At 42.5% G+C, this 15,858-nt stretch overlaps 1 protein-coding gene across 4 annotated transcripts in view; it reads left to right on the plus strand.

Annotated features, from left to right (window-relative positions):
- DIP2B (disco interacting protein 2 homolog B) overlaps positions 1–15,858 on the plus strand; it is a 184,910-nt gene that overhangs the window by 78,411 nt on the left and 90,641 nt on the right. For 3 of the 4 annotated variants that reach the window (XM_028710881.2, XM_077923935.1, XM_077923933.1), the window contains exon 2: positions 6,728–6,799. The exons of the other annotated variant lie outside the window; for it this stretch is intronic. In XM_028710881.2, coding sequence (XP_028566714.1) covers positions 6,728–6,799 — 72 coding nt within the window. The remainder of the gene's footprint in view (positions 1–6,727; positions 6,800–15,858) is intronic. 4 annotated transcript variants of the gene reach the window in all.

The following is a 15,858-nucleotide window of genomic DNA, read 5'->3' on the forward strand; positions in this document are numbered from 1 at the left end:
AGGTGTACAAACAATCCATCACATGGATTTAAGCAAATCTTCTACAGCACACTCTTTTCTGTGCACAATTGCTTTTTATAAAAAACTGATTTGATGTGAAAACAAGCTGGTTTATTTGGTATAAACACTTGTAGGTTACAGGCTGTTAACTTAGCTTGGAAGGGAAATGTGGAAAATTTACAAGCTCACAAAAATGTTTGCCTGCTTGTTTGCTGATCTTTTGAAGGAGGTTTTATTTGCCCTCACTGGGGTGTTGTGAATGTGGTGCCTGTGGTGCAATGACGTCCTTGAGGTCTTTCCTTGCTGCCCACAAAGCCCCAGAGGTTTTCCATCCTACTTCCCTTTCCTTAATGAGCTGCTGAGGATGGTTCCCTTGTTTTTCTCCCTTGAAAAGTACATAGAACCAAAGAAGGAAATTGGAAGAGGGTCTAATGCTTTCCTTCGCTTCATCTTTAAGCTCCATGTGCTTTCCAAGACTCAAGATTCATTCTTCTTTTACCCAGATCCTCTGGAAAAGCAAAGTTTATGCATGCACACCTTCTCTCTGTGGGTGAGTTGTATATGTGAGGTGGGTGGCGCTGATTCAGGAGAGGGCGGGGGAAAGTTACCATGGAGGGTGGCATCCAGAGTACTCACTTAAACATTGGTTTTCAGTGATTCAACAAGAAACATAAGTGCTCCTTGAGCAGCGCTGTCGGGCTGCTGGATCTGCTGGGCTGCTCTGGTTCCCTTGTGCTTTGCCTGCATCATGCTGTCACTGTACACCTGACTGCTGGACAAGGCATGGTCACTGCCACCCTTGCTGCTGTTCAATAAGGGCTCGGTCTCTGAGGCCTTCATGGGTGGGATTAGTGTCATGTTAGAGAATGCCATCAACAGGAGGCCCATCGCCAAGTCCTGTGGACATCTGTTGGCTTCTATATAGGCTATTACTTCTGTAAATGAGCCAATTACAATTACGCTATATAGGATAGAGAACTTTCAGAGTACATAAGGCACCGTCCTGAGGAATTTAAGGGAAAAGATAAGTTAAACCACAGCAGAAGATCTTGCAAGCAGTTGGTTGTCTCATTCGTTGCTTTGTATCTCACGAGTAATCTGTTGAGCGTGGGATTTGTGCATAATGTATGTCAGTAGTTGGGATGAAATACTTGATTCAGACACTTGGACTGTGTAATCTTATCAAAAAAGCTATGACTAAGTAAAACAAGAAACGTAAGTGTTTTTTAGAGTACAGAAAGTCACTTGGTGTGTGTTTAGTTTATTGGGAGCTTACCATAAAAGATTTAATACACCGTACTATAAAGCAAACTTATAAAATAACAGCAAACCTATAAAAATAATATCACGATCTGTGTAGAACAGACTTTTTTTTTAAAAAAAAAAAAATTGAACGCCTGGGAAAATAAACACACTTTTGACTGGCACTAGGAAAGTATCTGAGACTGCGTGCCAGGCTCGCTTCTCTGGGGGAAAGTATATCAAAGCTGGGTTGCCCTCACTGAAAAGGCAATCTCGCCATTAATCACCCACCTCACCTCTGATGACAGTGCAATCCAGAGAGGGGGCCTCTGATTAACTCCATGGAATTTGCAGAAATAGTTTTGCTTCTGAAAACTTTTTCTACAGAGATTACACTGTCACTGCTGCTGCTTTTTTTCTTTGTGCTGTGCTATATGTAGACTGCTTGCATTCAATCTGCCACGTACCCTGGCCTGGGTCACCTATTAGTATTCCCAGAGAGCTGTGTGTTAGAAGTTTCTTAGGCATAGTCATCAGAAAAGTTAGTTGTAACATTGAAATTGGCTGGTTTGACTGGCATTGTATCCATTTATTGTTACCAATTTATTTTGCTGAATACAGTAATGCCAGTGCATTTCCAGAAACTGACACATTTCCGTGGAAAGATACTGCAGCAGAAAATTTTCTACCCCCATTACTTGATTGCAGCACTGCTCAAGCAAGCCCTCATCCCATGACCGTATTTAAGATCAGGCTCATAATCCTACAACATGGATACTCAGCCAGTATTCTCAGGGGCCATTCTGTTCTGTAGCAGCATTTTCTCAAAGCATTTCCCCTGAGCTCTATTTTGCCCAAAACCTGAACCCCTTGTCAGTAGTCATCCTCTCTTATAAAGTTAGCATCATTTAGTACCTTCATTGAAAAGCAAGTTCTAGCATTCTTCGGGTTTCTGAAGTGCAGTCTGCTTACGTTGCCCAGACTCATTTCAAACTGTGGAGTTAGCAATTTGCTGACAGAGCCTATACTGAAGAAATCGGAAATGAAAGGGATAATTTTAGAGGATTTCTTTAAAACTATGCCTGTATTTTAAATACTTTTGAACTGTTTCTGATGGACCGTGTTACAGAAGTGGAGCTTTAACTGACATGTTGGTTTTTCTATAGTTAGTTACAGAAAATTCAGCTTAAATTTTCAAACAAAACGAGGACAGTATGCTCCTGGAACATTTTGGGAGAAAACCAAATCAATCTGATGTCTTCCAGTTAGTGTGTGCGCATTTCCCTCCTGCAGAGAGTGAGATTTAACTTCTTTATATGTGTTACTGTTTCTGATTCACCATCAACTGTGGCTCTGGTTTCTCAAACAGATAAAAGACCATCCAGACATATCTGCTTCCCCCTTCAGCCTAATTTACCACCTTCTCATAAACCGTTAGGCCTTCACAGCCTTTTTTCTTGGTTGTGTAGTTGATTGCCCTGTTACTGAAGGAGCAATTTACTTCCTTTTAGAACCAAGGATTGATCTGAATGTAGGCAGCTTTCCCTTCATTAGTATTTGCTCTGTAGCAGATTTTTTTTTGTTTTGTTTTGGAGGGGCCCGCACATTTGATTTGCCTTTAGTGTGAATTTAATTAAGTGATAGCATTGGTGTTGTTTACTTATGTTGAATCTCAAAGCTGCTTTTATTGCCACAGTACTAAGGGATGTTGCTGCTTTGGACTCTTAGCAGGATATGTAATAGCTTAGTACAAATCCAGAAACAAATGGGGAAATGTACAGCGCCTTGTGTCACCACAGAATGGTCAGGCTAGTGACTTAGCAGTGACTTTCAAAACTAAAATTGGTTACTTGAGGAGAGGAAAGATATGCAACAAGACACTGGGCTAAGCATGCTAGGGAAATACCTTTTCTTCTTCTTTTAAATGTGTTTTCTGTGAAACTTTCTATTGACACCCTCAAAGCAACCATCACAATCAAAATTGCACAAAGCAATTAAGAGAAAAAAATGGTTCTGACATGCACAAGAGAGAGAGAGAGAGAATCATGTCACGACAAGTTGTAATAATCTGACAAAAAGGCTGATGTTTAGCTTTAGTATAGCCCTCCTCTGCTGTTGATGGTTCATCTTCAGGCCAGCATTGCTTATGGCAATTTGGAAACTGCTATGGGAAGGTGATGTTTACCCATGTGATTGAATACCATAGACATAAGAGTTGGTGGGCTCTAACAAACAGAGGCCTCCTGGTTTTTCCACTGCTGGTGTTCCCTGCTGTTCTTGCAATAACAGCCGTATGCCACTTTAGGAAGCTGTCTTGTACCAGTTGTAGGAGAGAGAAACAACAGTGGCCTTTCTGTGGGTGTCTTCTATAGACAAGCTTCACAGTGCATTATAGGTGGGGCTGTCTTTGAAGATGGCCCCAAAACTCCTTGAACTTTGGCTTTGGGGTAACACCTTCCCAAGGTTGAAAGAGCTCTGTTGGCTGCTAGGCAATTGTGAGCACTACACTGTCTTGGACCCAGGTATCTAAAGGAGTGCCTGCTCCCTTTTTGCTGCACTGCACACAGTAGACATCCATCAATGCTCTCTTCCAGGTGCTCGAACATCAGAGGAGAGAGTGTCGACTGGCGAAAGGGCTTTTTCAACTGTGGTGCCCTTTCACTGGACCTCCTTCTACAGGGAGGCCTACCTCATGCCTACCTTGTTACCCTTTAGGTGCCAAGGGAAGTTTAGAGAATTAATTCACTTGTCATAATTTTTGCCTTTTGTTTAATGTAGTTCACACACATGCGCGCGCGCACACACACACACACACACACACACACACGAGAGAGAGGGAGAGAGAGTCTTAAATTGTTGCAAGTTTCCTTGGAATGAATGAAGAAGGGCGGTATAGGAAGGTGTTAAATAAATACATTTTCCATTCTTAAATTTGTTTTGACTTGCCATAGCATGACAGAGGGGAGAGGTGTGGCAGTCTGACTTAGATTATGTAGTTATTGCCTGAGGTGACACAAAGCTTTACTTCTCAACTGCGAGTGGAGCCTGAGAGCCACTTTACATGCAGTCATGTTGGCTTTTGTGTAATAGCAATTTCACAATTCCAATATCCGCGAAACTTGTTTTGAAGGCCAACACTGTCTCCTAGAATCTTGAATGTACAGGGCTAAAGTGACAAGCAAGCCCTCACCTAACCCCAGACAACAGTCATTTCTGTGTTTCCTGCCTTTTATACCTGAAGATGAGAATGCCAGTTGTTTAAGGTAATATGGCTCAAGGAACATATTTTTAGGCTCAGAACAAGTACCAGTAGTGATTATAATGATTGGGTCAATCATGTCATTTTGGGGTTTCCACAGGCTTGCTAGGTATGTGAGCTGTTTGTCCCTTCTGTTGTCCACCTGGTAAAATGAAGATAACGGTTGCTGTGCTTTGAGGTGCAAGTTGATTAAAAAGAAAACATTAAATATCAATTAGGTGGGCCAGAGGCATTTTGGTGGAGAATTTGAGGGGCTTGACTCTTTACCAAAGTTCAAGCTTTCTCCAAGAGATCTAGATCAGCAGTTTCCCAACAATTCCCTCCACAGACTAGTTAAAAATGGCTGATAGTCCACTTAATGGTTTTTCTGACTGTTGTAGCAATTGCTGTGCACTGTGCTAGATAGTGTCTGATTTCTAGTTGTATTTTGTTGCTTCTTTTATTTCTTATATTGGTGGAATTCAGTGTAGTGCTAAGCGGAGTGTGCGTGTGAGGTCGGCTCATGCAACAAGACCTATCACTCTATCATACCCCAGTGCACTCCTTAAATGTGTTCTTTATTTCTCCCCCAATCCTCCAGAGTTGATTTAGGGGGCATGGAAGAGGAGAGGGCAGAAAAGTCCTGTTGCGCAAGCAGACCTCGTTCCTTGCATGGAACAACTTAGTTAAATCCCACCCACCGCCTTTTATTATATACTATGATAAAAAATAGTTTGTGTTCCATTGAATACAAATTATAACACAACAAAATACATACAGTACCAGAAAAAGCAATACAAACACAATTTAAATGATTATGAATATTTAATGTGAACATGCCACAGACCACCTGAACCCCCAATCTAGGACATCACCCAACATCCATTGTATTAAGTATTCATGATGAGCTGTGCTGATGGTGCCATTGGGGAGGTCAAACACAATCCTGCTTTCAGTACTGTTTGCAGCTGCAAATCTTTTGGGGCTGTCACACTGCTTCATTTCCAACCAGTGCACGTCTCGTAACTTTCCGTGGAAATCCCATAACTTTTAATACCATAAATATTCTGGTTTATTTTTCTTCTGCTCTTACTGTGTTATAGCCCCCATCCACTGATGCAGTGGCACTGGAGAAGCATCACAGAACAAACTAAAACAGAATCAGCCCACTACTGATGTGCTATTATTGTGTCACGAGCATGTTGCCAAATATAGGTAAAGGGACCCCTGACCATTAGGTCCAGTCGTGGCTGATTCTGGGGTTGCGGCGCTCGTCTCGCTTTATTGGCTGAGGAAGCCGGCATACAGCTTCCGGGTCATGTGGCCATCATGACTAAGCCGCTTCTGGCGAACCAGAGCAGCGCACGGAAGCGCCGTTTACCTTCCCGCCAGAGCGGTACCTATTGATCTACTTGCACTTTGACGTGCTTTCAAACTGCTAGGTTGGCAGGAGCAGGGACCAAGCAACAGGAGCTCACCCCATCGCAGGGATTTGAACCGCCAATCAGCAAGTCCTAGGCTCTGTGGTTTAACCCACAGCGCCACCCACGTCCCTATGTTGCCAAATACACCCACAATAAAACACCAGTTCTTCTCTTCCTTCAACCCTTAGAGCAGGAAAATTGAGGAAGAAGGCAGCGCTGCAGAGATAGTTAAAATGTTTATGGGTTTCCTGCTTTTCTCCCCTATCTTAATCCTTTCATATTTTAGCCTCTTTCCTGCCATTCAGATAAAAATGTGAGAATTTATAGAGTGAAAGACAATCAGCCAGATGGCTCTTCCTGTACATCAGACAGATCACTGTCAGGGAAAATAGTTTAATAATAGTCATATACTGTACTTACGCGGTGTTTTGAATTTCATAGCACTCCCATAGATGTTTCTGATCTGCTTTGAATAAATGCATTAATAATGACGTTAGAGATACAAAGTTAATAGCAGATGAAAAACATATGGCAGTGCAATCCTTTCGATGTCTACTCAGGAGTAAACCCCATTGAGTTCAGTGGGACTTACTCCCTGCCACGTATGTCTAGAATTGCAACCTTAAACCATTTCACACCATCTGGTACAACAGTGAAGGGCTTTGAGGGTAATTGCCAAATATAATAGCTTGTATAATACTGTTGTTGCTGGAGACAAAAAAAAGGGGGGTCCAAATGTCATGCAAACACTTTTTAGGTCTTTCCTTTTCTTTTCCAAATGTGGCAACACATGTTTGATTTCTGCTTCCTTGGTTTCTTTTAGGGGACATTACGCAGAAGGGGTATGAGAAGAAAAGGGCAAAGCTGTTGGCTCCATATTTTCCACAGACCCAAGGTAAGCCTTGTGTTAAGAGTTCAGAATAAGACGTGCTCTTGCCTCGGAGAGTTAATGCTTATGCAAGGGACACCCATTCTCAACAAAGCTAAAATTTGGACCAGTGCAGCCATTATGGCTTCAAGACAGCTTTTTCTTTCTCTCTCCCCCAACTTCGCTTTGCTTGGCACCTGAGTAAGAATGAGAGCTTGTTCATGATTTTGTGACATTTTGATTGGTTAAAAATAAAGGAACTTGTGGAATTTTTCAAAACAAGTCTTGAGTTTAACCCTTAGCATGCATTCTAAGGGTAACCTACCTCTTCCTCTGCTTAGCGTAGATTTTTGGGGGGACAGGAGACAGCTTGTTTATTTGGCACATGTGGCAGATTGGCAAGTAGCATCCCAGGAGATAATCTCATTCCCCGGCTGTTAAATAAGTGGTGGTGCCCATCTCTGCTCCATTACACCACTGGGGATGGGGTGGGAGGTAAAAGTAAAGGTAAAGGGACCCCTGACCGTTAGGTCCAGTTCATAGCTGTCAACTTACAGATTTGAAAATACAGGACCACCAGTCTCAAAAATAAGGGACCAGCAGCCAAAAAAGGGATTTTAGACAACCAGCTGAAATATGAAGTTAAAAGGGACCAGATAATTTGGGAGAGCAGCGCCGGTTTTTAGCCCTTCATTTCCAGAGATTGCTGCTCAAGACACCAGCTGACAAAACACTGCAATTAAATAACTAAAAGCAGCAACCACTTTATGCGCAAAACGAAGTCCAAGCTACGAAGATGCTGCTGCAGTTCTGTATCTTTTCTCTCGTGCTCCATCTGCAGCTCTCAGTTCCATCAGGTGGGGAGGGAGGAAGCGGGGGAGAACAGCGCCTGAAGTAAACCCGCAGATCAGACCATCTATGCTAGTCTACCACTACAAATCTATGGGAGAAGCGTTTGCGGTCCTTCCTCTGCTTTCCCCCTCTATGGTTAGCCCTTGGAACACCTGCCACGCCTCCTCCTCCTCCTCCTCCTCCTCTCTCTGAACTGCTTTCTCTATGGTTGCCCTCGCTCTCCTCTCAAGGGTCCAAAGCAATTCATAGGCCGGCAGGGAGGGAGGGGAGCTGCTTCCTTTGAAACCCAGGAAATTTAAGGGACATCATCAATAAGGGACAGCAGCGGGACACGGCGCTGAGATAAGGGAGTTTCCCGCCAAATAATGGATGGTTGACAGCTATGGTCCAGTCGCGGATGACTCTGGGGTTGCGGCACTCATCTCTCTTTACTGGCCGAGGTCATGTGGCCAGCATGACTAAGTCACTTCCGGTGAACCAGAGCAGCGCACGGAAACGCTGTTTACTTTCCCACTGGAGCGGTACCTATTTATCTACTTGCACTTTGACGTGCTTTTGAACTGCTAAGTTGGCAGGAGCTGGGACCGAGCAACGGGAGCTCACCCCGTCACAGGGATTCAAACCGCCGACCTTCTGATCGGCAAGCCCTAGGCTCTGTGGTTTAGGGAGACAGAGTGGCAATCTTGTTACATGAGAAGAAATCCACTTGCGAATTGTTGAGTGTCACCCAATGATTCATACACATTTTGATCATCTTGTCCATTAATACCAATGAGCTTATTCTGTACTTTCAGTGAGAATGCTTTGTGAAGGTTGTTAATTTTCATTGAGAATGTTCTACAAGCAGGGGTGGCTAATTAATGAAGAATAATTGTACTATCCACCCAGAGGTAGGAAGAATTAGCTTAACACAAAATAACTGTAGTATTGATGCTTACCATTTTGTTTTTTTTGTTTTTTTTTAAGGGAAACTGTAGTTCAAGGCCATTTTACAGTGGAGGGAATTGGTTGTATATGCAGAGAGTTTTGTGATGCAGTTGTTACTGTTATTAGCTGTTGATTAGCTGAATTTATGCCAAAGAAGAATAAGGGTAAAAGGGCATTGAATGTCAGTGCTTCAGAATTGTTTTTGCTTTGTCAGTGTGCATTTGGGCTGATGGTGATTATCATTACCTTCAAGGTGATTTCATCAATGGCAGAAAAGAGAAAAACTTTGCAGTTTTCATGTTATATTAAATATGCCGTAGGGCTGCATTTTCAAAAGAGCTTAGAATTCATAATTCAGGCTGCATTAAGAGAGGGGGGTGGGGAATTCCAACTCAGCTTCTTCTTAACCAGGTGTGCTAAGCTGCATGGAAAATCTGGAAAGTAGCACAGCTGGGTTTTCTGGCATACAAATAAGCTGTTTCACTATACCTGAATAGAAGCTGGACCCTTAAAAAAACATTTGTCTCTTAAATTCTCACATTTTCTCACTCCACTTTGTCAGCTTCATATGCTTGTGAAACCTGCTAAAGGTGAACACATTTTATATTTCATCCTGTGTTTAGAGTTGTTCACCAGAATAACTTAGAAAAATGCACTGAAGGCCCCAGTACACAGTTTAGTATTTAAAGTGTGTTGCTTTCAGTGGACATTGGGCGTGTCTGGATTTTGCCTAAAGGCACTGGGGATGAACTTAGCGAACTGTAACCAAACTGAAAAGCTGTAGGGCAAATGAATGTGCTGGCACGTGAAGGCTGCATTACAGTGATTTGATGGAAATGTGTTTAAAACTTCTCCCACGAAATAACTCACCTCATTTTCAGAGAGGGTACATCTGATGCTCGGATGTTGTTGGACTCACAACTCCCAGCAGTTCAAGACAGCATGTCAAAATGGACAGGGGTGATGGGAATTGTAGTCCTAAACATCTGAAAGGCACTACAGTGGTACCTCTGGATGTGAACAGGATCCGTTCCGGAGCCCCATTTGCATCCTGAGCAGAACGCAACCCGTGCGTGTGCGGGTTGCAATTTGCCGCTTCTGCGCATGTGCATGATGTAATTTTGAGTGTCTGCGCATGCGCGAGTGACGAAACCCGGAAGTAACCCGTTCAGGACGCAACCTGAAAAGATTTAACCCGAAGCAACTTTAACCCGAGGTATGACTGTATAGGCTTATCCACACTTCCATTTGGTTCATGACTCCTTGGCTGAGAGGTTTTTCTTTTGTCACACGGGAAAACCTGCTGCTTACTTCTGAATTGGAGCAAACATCTATCGGGTTTTTCTGCAGATAGACATTTGTTCCAATTCAGCGGTAAACAGAGGATTTTCCCAGGGAAAGTGGTAGGTTAAAGAAAAACCTCTTAGACCTGTGCTTAGAAGTTGCAGACCAAAGGGAATAAATCTGTGGGACAAAGGGAAGTGTGGGCGAGCCCTATGTTGGGGAGGGCAGACTTTGTTCTGTACGTGGTTCTATATAGGGACATGATCTAGTGAGCTGCAGCTTGCATGTTGAGCCCCTTAAAATCTCAGCAGATTTTCTCTCATCTTAAGAGTTTAAATCCAAGGACCTCTTGAAAGCTAGTGTGGCTCTTTGTTCCCTTGCATACCTGTCACCTTGCACTTGGTTTTATTTATCACTTGGTTTTATTTTCCTTGCTTAAATTCTATTTAATAACTAGGAGAAGAAATGTAAGTGAACCATCCCAACACCTTCTTTTTCTTAATTGCCAAAGGAGTCAACCAGAGCACTGGCAGAAGGCAGAAGGATAAACCATGTTGCTGATTAAGGTGGGGTTTACTGCTGCCGTTGTGACTCAGGTGTGCCCTGTGCAGCAATGCTTGATGACAGATTTCCCATTCATTTCAGTGCCAACAGAGCATTTATGAGTAATGTAGAATGAAGTCCTTAGTTTTGGAATCTGCTGTATTTCTACTTTTGTAGGGAGCATGAAAGAGATACTATTCAATTATGCTTGCCTCTTTTTCTTAAAAAAGAAAAAGAAAATCAAAGCATTTCCCACTATAAACTAAGGCCTCTGTTCACCTTCTGACGCAGTAAGACTTTCTGTTTCCAATTAGCAGATAAGACCCAGGAAAGGTGTGCCACAGTGATGGTTAAAACTCCAGGCTTCTTTTCATGCAAAACTACCAGGCCACATTGTGTCAAGGAAATTCCTCGAAGGTGGTCTGATAAAAGATAGCACCTTATCTATTTTGGATTCTGATTAAAGGAAATTGCTTAACTTTAGCAGCGAGAGTCAACAGAGTGACCCTTAAAAGATATGTCATTAAGGGCTGCTGTAAAAATTAAGATTTTGCTTTGAACAATTGTATAGGAAATAATGTGCCTATTGTAATATAATCATCACACAGTTTTGGATTTTATGATTTATTCCTAAGATGTCTAAAACGTACTAGGGTGCTGTAAGACTAAAACAGAAGACAGCCCCTGCCGCAGGCAAACAATCTAAATTACAGACACAGCATGGTACAGGGAGCAGGAAGGGATTTGAGGGTGCTTGAGGCTGAGATTTAATTGAAGTGTGAAACAAATCTCTGGATTTGAAACTTTCCTCTCACATTATCCTTATTAATTGCAAAGTCCCCTTCCAATGTCTATTCTTGTCAAGAGGTAGCTTGCAAATGCATACATCGATGTGGATCAGTTCAGTTTTCGCATGGCTTGGTGTGCCTTGCAATACATCTTGCGCTCTTTGGTCAAGAGAAAGTAAATGTAGTTCCAATCTGAGCAGCCTTTTCTCAGCTTCAGCCAAGTGTGTTTCCTCAGTCTTATTTGTGTTTCCTATGGTCAGGCAGTAGAGTCCTCTTCCCAATGCATGATGATTAGATTCACAAAGCCCTCATGGCTTGTCATCCAAACCTCTCTCTGCACTATACTAAATGGCTTGTCATGCTACAGTAATCAAGCAACTTTCTTGAATGTGAGTCATATGTACATTTGCATTCTCCACCCCTGCAGAAAATAAAACCTTGCAAACCTGTACACACATGTGCATACTTGTCCCTTTGAAATCAGTGGAGTTTAAAGCCCATCTAACTTCATACTCGATTGTACCTATTGCTAGAGAATGATCATAATCTGCCAAATGATGGTTTTCTTCAATTAAACTTCTGGTTCTTGCTTTTATGCTGTTCTCACTCTGTGACTATCACCCTTTCTTTTCTCCCCTTCCCTATTTGTAAATTTATATCAGTTATGCTTCCTCTTTCTGCCTCACTTTGCTTGGAATAGCATCTCTGTCAATTCAACTTCCTCTCCTCTGTTTCAAATGCAGTTTAAAACAAATGTAGTTTAAAACAAACTGGGAGATGGCTTAAATGTGAGTGGAGGGAAATTCCAGACAAATGCAATCAAACACCAGTGAGGGCTCATGATCAAGTCTACCTAACGGCAGTGGAGGCAGCAAAGAAGGCAACATGAGAACGGGCCTTTTCCATGGCTCCTCCTCATTTGTGGAGTGCTCTCCCCAGGGTGGCTTGCCTGCTTCCTTCATTACATAACTTTAGGTACCAGGCAAAAACGTATCTCTATAACCAGTCCTTTGATTAACATTCTGTGGCCTATAAATGTGTTGTGGGAGGGCGGTTATTGGCTTCTTTTTGTTTTATCCTGTATTTTATGTCCTCTTTTTGTATTTTTCTGTGTGAACCACCCTGTGATTTTTGGATGAATGGTGGCATACACATTTAATAAATAGGGACGCGGGTGGCGCTGTGGGTAAAAGCCTCAGCGCCTAGGGCTTGCCGATCGAAAGGTCGGCGGTTTGAATCCCCGCGGCGGGGTGCGCTCCCGTCGTTCGGTCCCAGCGCCTGCCAACCTAGCAGTTCGAAAGCACCCCCGGGTGCAAGTAGATAAATAGGGACCGCTTACTAGCGGGAAGGTAAACGGCGTTTCCGTGTGAGGCTCTGGCTCGCCAGAGCAGCGATGTCACGCTGGCCACGTGACCCGGAAGTGTCTCCGGACAGCGCTGGCCCCCGGCCTCTAGAGTGAGATGGGCGCACAACCCTAGAGTCTGTCAAGACTGGCCCGTACGGGCAGGGGTACCTTTACCTTTAATAGTAGTTATTGTCAGTGCTTTTTTTTCTAGGGAAAAATGGTGCTGGTACTCACTGTGAAGTTGTTACAGTAAGTGCCACACTTTTTAACAACAAAAAGATAGGTACCGGTACTGCATACCCTTGATTACCCTCTGGGCAAAAAAGCACTGGTTCTTGTATAATGTAACTTCCTTTGGTGCCACAAAGGCACTGCACATTTCCAGTCCCATCTCCCACTGTTCTTGTAGATGTTTCCTCAAAACCCACTACTTTGGCAAAGCTTTTCCAGGACCCCTGACCCATTCCTCTTCAGTGCTGTCTCTTCACCAGTTAACTGTCATTGGTTTTGATTGCTCCTTTGGTTGACAGTATGATCTGGGTTTCTCAGGTTTAGTTTTCAGCTCCCTGGTGGCCTTAGAATAAGCCATAGGCTCTCACTCGTAGCCCTTGTGCCATCTTTTAAATATGGGGATAATAGTAGAGGCTTCTGCTCAGTTGTTATGCTTATATCATTTTAATATGTTCTGTAAACCTTTTTGACATTTGATAATAAAAGGCAGTAGTAAATAAACCTTTTAAATAAAGTACCAGATACGTTAACAAGAAATGAAAAGAACCTGCCTCGTTTTATGTCAGTTTGTAGACAGTAAGAATTGCCTCCCAGTTGACCAGGCAGTGAATTTTCTGTAAATTGTGTTATCTCCCCTCCCGCTTTTAATGTTATGTGAGTATTATGAAGTTACATGAGTTTTACAATGTTATGAGTATTCTGATGCTATGTGGATATTATGTAAATATCATGTGAGTCCAGATAGACCAGGAAAGCATTTCATGAGCAAGTAGTTCTGGACTTAATTTGGAAGGTCGTTTGTGTTATTTTTCATGTTTACATAGTATTTTTAATTAAAACGATTAAAGCACAAAAACGAAAGTGACAGTTGACTACTTGTGCTGTCATGGTGAGGAAGTTTTAAATTTGAGATTTTTTTGCTGCCATGCTTGTAGAGCTCAATTATGCGTTCCTGTCTAGGAGGTCATTTACGCTGGATTTCCTGTTAGCTGGTCTACGTATTCATATTTTCAGATTATATTGCTAGTGTATTTCTACTTCTAATTTTCAGCAGATTTAAGAAACTTCCATAGTGCAAAAAATAAAAGGAAAGAAAGGATCACTCTAAAATAGGAAAGGGGGTGTTAAAATGCAGGGTTCCTTGTTGCAGGGAGGGACGAAAGCACACGGTCATGAACATTTCTCGGGAACAAAACAAATGGGTATTCACAGCTGGCTTGATAAATGTTGGACTGTTCTGGACAAAGGATTAGCGTTGTCATTCTCTACAGGATGCAGAAGAAAAGCAGCAACGTGAATCTCTTCACTAGTGCTGTTCCTCTGGGTTGGTTATTGTTGTTTTTGTATGCCTGCAATCAAATTGTAGCAAGTGTATATGCACACTTTGAATTGTGGGCTTCAAAGGATCCCGTGAGCCTTCACCTTTGGCTTCAATTCCTGGGGCTGCTAGGTTAGCAAATCAATGCTTCAGTGACATCTCTGCAGCAGAGTGACAGCTATGCCGAGAAGGGTGGGTGAATGGGACGGACTGTCTGTCGTCAGATTGGCTGTAGAAGAGCACTTCCCAAGGATATGGTTTCACAAGATGGTGGGGTAACATTTACTGTCACTCCTGGTTCTCAGACTTAGTCACCTGTGTTCCCTAGCACCGTACGCATTGCCCTGCTTGCTTCTTGCCTCTTCTTGTCCTAACAGGAAGCCGCTTCCAGACTGCAATGTGAAAAGCATTGGTTCCCCTTTCAGAATCTCATTCCTTTGGGTTTGCTGGTGCAGGTTGAGTCCTTGTTTACACTAGCACCCCTTACTGGCTGAAGTTGAAAATACTGCTTTAGGTGTGCAATATTGCCATGTTTGCAGAACCCGGCTCCCCATCTGATCTACCATAGCAGAAGGAAATTTATCCTTTCAGCAGGTTGTCAGCAGCTGGGTAGATTTGCCCATGCTTTAGACTGTAAATATCAGGATTTAAGTAGTCTTTATCAAGAAGTAGAGAAAAGATCAATAACAAAAGTATGCTATAGTTTTTGTTGAGCAGTGGTGCTTATAAAATATAAATAGAGGTTTCAAACAGGGTGCAAGGAAAATGACATTTGTGAATGGTTATTATTTTCCACCTATTTGTTTAATTCAATTGGTTTTCTGGGCCCAAACATTCACATTTTTCAGAGAAAAATGAAAAACAATAGAACATCAGGCAAAATATGAAACATTGTGTGGATAAAAATTAGACACACAGATGCTAAATTAGAAGGAAGGACCATAGTGAAGCAGCAACAGCTGCTGTGGCCTTTACAACTTTCTAGAATGGAAGGGGCCAAATGAAGATTAACTAGAAGAGAACTCAACAGCTCTGGAGCCACCACCAAGAAGACCCTGTAATGAGAAATGAAGGGCAATGTAAAACTATTATCAGTGGGGTGTTCCTGCTAGTGACTCAATTCAGGGCTATTCATTAAAAGCATCAGTCAATCCCAGGGTCTTTCATTTCTTTCATCTTGTTAATTGCTAACTCTTTTTATTTATAGAACCTCTAAATGTGTACAACCATTATTATGCTGCTGTTTAACAATCCTATATAAAAATTTCAGCAACATGGCATTGAAGAAACAAGTGCGCATGTGGTGGTTTGTATGGTAAAGTCTCAGAAAGCAGAATCTGCGATAGGCTTCCAGCAATCATGATGAAAGACTCGTCTATGTCCACCTCTTTGTTCTCCCAACCTATGAACTCCTAAACCCTTCCTTTTTGCCTCTTTCTGGTGGTAGTTTCTAGTACAGTGGTACCTCGGGTTACAAACACTTCGGGTTACAGACTCCGCTAACCCGGAAGTAGTACCTCAGGTTAAGAACTTTACCTCAGGATGAGAACAGAAATCATGTGGCGGCAGCGGGAGGCTCTATTAGCTAAAGTGGTACCTCAGGTTAAGAACAATTTCAGGTTAAGAATGGACTCCAGAACAAATTAAGTTCGTAACCAGAGGTACCACTGTATAGCATTCCCAGCCATCAAAATATTCCAAGATCAATATGTGCATTAGGGGCAGGGCTGTAGTGTTTGGAAAATGATGTACATTCATTCAGAAGATTTTGTTCCTGGAAGAAATTGGAGCACTGTGT

Source organism: Podarcis muralis, chromosome 2, assembly GCF_964188315.1.
Source record: "Podarcis muralis chromosome 2, rPodMur119.hap1.1, whole genome shotgun sequence".
NCBI lineage: Eukaryota > Metazoa > Chordata > Lepidosauria > Squamata > Lacertidae > Podarcis > Podarcis muralis.